We start from the raw sequence: 6079 nt of genomic DNA on the forward strand, positions 1-6079 counted from the left end.
ATTTTATACATGTCCAGTGATAACAAAATTTGTTCAAATATTAGCAGCTAACAATAAATTCAATTCCGTTATTTAAATATAAATATAAATATACTCTTAGCATGACAAGCGAATTAATACAATTTAACATTTACATCATTTACGACATCGGCGGCCTGGGAATTCATTAAACCCAACCAATTAACTTCTCGAACGGAGCTTCCGTCCTTTTATTTAACTGCAAACATTTACAAAACTTCAAATACTACACACACACAGTAACCAATTCATAATATGATATAGCACAGTCCCAACACAAATAGTAAAATATAACAGTACATCGTTTAATCATCATAACACCAATTACCGAGTTATACCAACACGCCACCTGCTGCAAATCTTAGTAACAAGACAACTTTAATGAACACCAGTTAAAATCCCACAATTTATGCATAATTTGATACCTCGTAATCACTTTGACAATGAGTACAATCGTACTGAAAAGTATTCATCAACAATATAAATAATCGTACATGTTAGGTTACACTAACCACTAAACCAAGTAATACACACCTCATATCAGGAGCAACTGATCACGTGACCATCACCACCCCAAACCTCAACCACCATTGTCCAAAGACAGCCACCGTCCTGGAAACCTTCACCAGTAGTCTCTAACGCGCATGTGCAAACAAATGAATTTTAATATTCACAGACTATTAACCAACATAGCCAACACCAATAATTATCATTATAAAACTATAATGATACACTCCACCACCAACAAAACTAAATCTCTTACCATCATATGACTGTCAAGTCAAATCTAATTCTTTTAATTTAAATAACCACACAAATAAATATTAATTTTAAACTATGGTAGATCGAGACGTTCCTCGATGGGCAAAATTACAACAATTCTATGAGCAGATCGTTTCACAATTACATCCCTTTCTCCCTTGTATGTAATACCAGACTTTATTGGTTTGTACCTCAGTGTGACATTTCTAACTTTCTTATCTTTACCCTTATCTGCCAGCAAGACTTCCGCTAACTTCCAATTACCCCGCACCACATTACTATCCTGAAACAATACAAGATCCCCTACTTGCAAGTTACGCTTTTCTACATGCCATTTTTGACGTATCAGCATAGTGGGGAAAAAGTCACGCATCCATTTTCTCCAAAAAGTATCTGTTATGCCTTCATGAAATTTCAATCTTGATTCATGACTAGGGAAGCGTTCAAATTCTCCTTTCAGGACTGCATTTTGTGTACGCCCAAGCAAAAGATCATTTGGGCAAAGATACCTTCCTAGTTCGGGATCGCAGCCGGGTTTTATACCAATGGGTCTTTCATTTAGTAAATTTGCAATTTCATAAAGGGTGGTTTGTAATTTACTGAAAGTTAAAATGTTATCACCAATAGCTATGGTCAAACTCCTTTTGACAGATTTGATAAGACTCTCACTGACTCCATTTTGCCAAGGTGCATCAGCAGAAGCATTGAAGATCCACTTTATTTTAAAAATCTCTGTTGCATTCCTTAGTTCCTTCTCAGCAGCAGTTAATTGGGTACCCCTATCAGAATATATTTCTTTAGGACATCCTCGGAGTGATACAAATCTACGGAGCCCATCAAGGAAATCTTTTGCACTATAACCCTCAATTAGATCTAAATGAACTGCACGGGTCGATAAACAATTAAAGATTACCCCATAGGCTTTACCTTTAGTTCTACCCTTAACCGTATCCCTGATAAAGAAAGGTCCATATAAATCAAGAGCAGTATAAGCAAACGGTGGGGAGGGTTTTAGACGCTCTAGAGGTAATTGTCCCATGACTTGCCCGGCTATTTCCTTTGTCAACTTCCTACAGGTCACGCATTTAAATTTTACGGACTTGATCATGTTCCGAACTCTTGGTACCCAAAACGTAGATTGAATTTTCGCAAGGGTGTTTTCCACTCCAGAATGAAATTGGCGATGAATGGTTTTTACATATAATTTGACAAATTCATGATCAGGAGAGAGTAATACAAACCCATCCTGATCATAATTGTTCTTTAACCACCTAGGAATACGTTGGCCTACCACAATTAAACCATCCTTATTTACACTAGGGCCAAGTCTGCGATATCTGGACTCCCAATCTTTACCAAGTCTGGATTGAATTTCTCTCACCCACATCATCTCTGCTTGAGAGATTTCATCTATATTAGGAGTTTGAAATATTCCCTTGAACGATTTAAATTTGAAAGCCTTAAGGACTCTACTAGTGACTCTGAGCAATTTTTCACTACTTTCAAATCTTGATATTTGAAACACTAAAGACATTTCTACAGTATTCACAGTAAAACAAGTGTGCGAAACAAAGACACCCACCCTGTCAGGCAAATCACCAATATGATTTTTCCTTATTGGCCACTTACTGATTGGGAGAGTAAGGAACGCCGGTCCCATTTGCCACATTGATTCTTGACCCAAATCGATGAGCTTAGCAGGTTTGGTGGTCAAGTCTGCTGGGTTGTTATCACCTGAAACCCACGACCATTCTCCCACATCGGTTTTACTTTGAATTTCAGCAATTTTTGTTGCAGTAAAGGTGCCAAAGCCATAGCTTTCTTTCTGAATCTGGGCACGAACTATTGCAGAATCAACGATGTGCATCACCGATTCAAATTCAAAATTCATTTCCTTCACTATAGTTTCTCTCATTCTAGCTGCCACTAAGGCCCCATATAGTTCAACCCAGGGAATGGATAACTGTTTGAGTGGTGCAAGCCTAGATTTTGCCATTAGCAACCTGGAACAGAATCTTCCATCAGACAATTCCCATCGCACATAAGCACAAGCTCCATATGCAGAACTAAACCCATCAGAGAAAATCACCAGCATTGGTTTACCGATGGTACCTTCTACTTTGACACACCTAGGGAAGCTGAAAGACTGAAGCTCAAACAACATCTGGAAATAACTTAACCACTCATTCCTAATATCTGTCGACACTGCACTATCCCAATCATAATGGCTAACTTTTCCTTCAATCACCTCTGTCCTGGAAATTAGTTGTCTCATCAGCAATTTAGCTCTTAAAGTTTCCGGACAAACTAGCCCTAAAGGATCATACTGAGATGTGATTTGACTTAACAACATTCTTCTATTTAAATACTGTGGCACATTAACCATGAGATCATCTGGCGCCAAGTTAGGTTCAGTATGAATTTTCCTATGCTTTGGAGAAAAATTTATTTTAACTTCATATACTAACCGGTCTCTATGAGGATCCCACACAATTCCTAAAACCTTTTCCTTTTCCCATTTAGTCACTTTAACATTGGGATTCTCATAATTTTCCTTGCTAGATAAAATCCAATGCTTAATTTTAAAACCTCCACGACCTATAATTCTTTCAGTTTGTTTCATCAGTTCGTTTGCAATCTCTATGCTGTCACAGCTTCCCAATATGTCATCAACATAGCTATTATTCAGAATGATCTGCGTAGCTACAGGGTATTCATCCTTACTCATCTCTGCTGTTAATTTCAAAGCAAGCATACCAATAGTTCCACTGGGTTTGTCCCCAAATGGGACACAAGTCAACATATAATGATCTGGCTTAACATCAACCTTGAAATCATACCAAAGAAACCTATGACAGTGCTGGTCAAATAAGGACAGAGATATAGTGTTATACATTTTGGCTAAATCACACACAAATGCTACTTCATTTTCTCGGAACCTAAGTAAAACACCCAAAAGTGAGTTTAGCATGTCAGGACCCTTCGCCCACATTTCATTTAGAGAAAAATTCATATACCTAGCAGAAGAATTAAACACTATCCGAAGGGGAGTTGAGCTAGAGTCAGGCTTTAGGACTTCAGTATGGGGTATGTAGATTATAGGTCCCTTATAACTATATATCTCATCTTCGGATAGCTTCCTGGCTACCCCCCGTGAAATCATATCATGAATTTGATTCTGATAGGACGTACAATAACCTAGTCCTAACTTGGTCAACCTTTTTTTCCGTGGCTATTAGCCTAGCTGTTGCAAGGGACACATTATTAGGTTAAAGATTAGGATTTCTTACCCAGGGGTAAGCGACACTCCATCTATTCTTAGCTGAATTAAATGATAAACCATGTGATATTTGAGCCAATTCTCTTTCTTCTTTAAGGGTACAATTACTTTGACCAGGGGTACAATTACCGCATTTACATCCAGAACACTTAGGGTGACAAGAAGTACCCAGGCTCTCAATACTTAAGTAATTATCCAACACGTCTTTAATGGTTTTCCTGGGAACTGAAGTAATCTCATTGACGTCTGTAATATCCATGTGATTGATTCTTACACTGACATTGGATTGATAACAGCGGGAAGTTAATTGTGGGTGAAATCCTCTAACAACATAGCCAAATTGGTTTAACATGAGTTGAAGGTTACCATTCGTTTCAATAACTTGAGGCATAAGGACACAGTAATCAATGCCTATTAATAAATGTATTACTCCAAAGGGTCTTGAAATGTGAAGACCGTTTAAACTTTTGAACAAACAACTAACGACATTCATATCAACTTTCTCAACAGGAGTAGTTATTTCATCTATACCACAGGCAATAATTTCCCATTTCACTCCATAGATATCCACCACAGGAACTGTATACTCTTTAGAGGATACTGTCTCAGTTTTATTTCCCACTTTGGTTATGGTTATTTGCACATCTCTTCCGTTAAGTCCTAATTCTTGGGCCTTTTGATGAGTGATTAGCGACACATTGCTACCACTATCCCATAGCACATTAATATCAGTTTGGTGATACCTTAAGCCACTCACCATTAATAAATGACCATCTCTAGACACCAAATTGCTAGTTACAACAGTGAAAGTAGTAGGTTTATATAGAAGAGAGTGTAACATTTTGTGATGTTCCCTACCACACTTTTTACCATTGACCATTACATCACAAGAACTGACACCAGACACAATGCAAAACTTAGAAAAATGGCCCAAGTTAACACACTTATAACATGCATTGTTTCTCTTGAGTTGAGCAAACTTATCATAATTGCTCAAACTCTTGAAGGCATAGCAATCATAAATGGAATGACCGTCTACACCATGATACCAACACCATTTAGGAGGACATTTGACATCAGGATTATTTGACATTTGGGCTGCTAACCTTGATACAGTAGTTAAACACACTGATATCATTGCACCATGTTGACCTTGAATTAATTTCATTTCATCCAGGTCATCTTTCACATTTTCACTTGTATTGTCACAAGAAGCACTATTTGTTACTACTTTTGATGAAGTCGAGCACCGCAAATCACTTTCAAGATATTCACACACTCCTTTCTTGTAACAAAAATTTAAGTAAATTTTCAAAAAGATCTTTAGCATTTCCTACCTCTTGCGACTTTATTACCCAATTGGGTTTTAAAGTGGGAGGAAGAAGACGCTCCACCAACGTTACAATAGAGGTAGTTTTCATCTCAGATTCTAGACCTATTTTTCTCATATCCAACCAAGCTCGTTCAACCACTTTTATCATGTAAACTAACCTTTTCGAATCTCCGTCGTGCAGAAGCTTAAGGCTTTTCAATTCACTCACAATAGCGTCCGTTAGCTTACAAGGATTACCATACTTATCGTCAAGGCGTCGGAACATCTCTTCAAATTCATCTTCTACTCCTTCCACACAAGTCAGCGCTTCTCCACTCAAACATTTTTTTTTAGAGCATAGGCATCTTGCCCATAAAAAGGCACAATCAACCTATAATCCCTCTTAAAAGTACCATAATTTCTCATATCACCAGAAAATTCAGGTGGGTTGAGACGTTTCACTTTGATAAGAGTTTCCATCTTACTTTCACTATCGCCACATCTTTTAATGATCAAGGACACCAGTTCAGATTTAGTTCTTTCGCACTCTAAAATATATATCTCTGCTTCCTTTAATTCGGCCATTTCTGATTTAGCACTCAGTAATTTGCAATAATAGGCTTCATGTCTTACCTCAAGACTTCTGCAAGCAAACTTTTCAACACTGCAGGTGGGTCATCTCTTGCCAACCTCTCCTTCGTTATGTT

At 37.7% G+C, this 6079-nt stretch overlaps 1 protein-coding gene across 1 annotated transcript; it reads right to left on the reverse strand.

Annotated features, from left to right (window-relative positions):
* Positions 1-853: 853 nt before the first annotated feature.
* Positions 854-5658, reverse strand: LOC137647833 (uncharacterized). The gene is made up of 3 exons (XM_068380791.1): positions 5552-5658; positions 4071-5166; positions 854-3640 (listed from the first exon to the last, which is right to left on the reverse strand). The coding sequence occupies exons 1-3, from the start codon at positions 5656-5658 to the stop codon at positions 854-856; spliced, it is 3990 nt and encodes a 1329-aa protein (XP_068236892.1).
* Positions 5659-6079: the final 421 nt, after the last annotated feature.

Source organism: Palaemon carinicauda, chromosome 10 (genome assembly GCF_036898095.1).
Source record: "Palaemon carinicauda isolate YSFRI2023 chromosome 10, ASM3689809v2, whole genome shotgun sequence".
Lineage (NCBI taxonomy): Eukaryota > Metazoa > Arthropoda > Malacostraca > Decapoda > Palaemonidae > Palaemon > Palaemon carinicauda.

What these genes read in the sequence shown, in the direction of transcription:
- LOC137647833 (XM_068380791.1), bottom strand. Translation starts at nt 5,658, where the DNA reads ATGTTCCGACGCCTTGACGATAAGTATGGTAATCCTTGTAAGCTAACG. An exon ending in CACGACGGAGATTCGAAAAG is followed by an intron (nt 5,167 to 5,551) that starts GTTAGTTTACAT and finishes TACTGTATCAAG; the next exon opens with GTTAGCAGCCCAAATGTCAA. An exon ending in GGAGTGTCGCTTACCCCTGG is followed by an intron (nt 3,641 to 4,070) that starts GTAAGAAATCCT and finishes TTATTTGACCAG; the next exon opens with CACTGTCATAGGTTTCTTTG.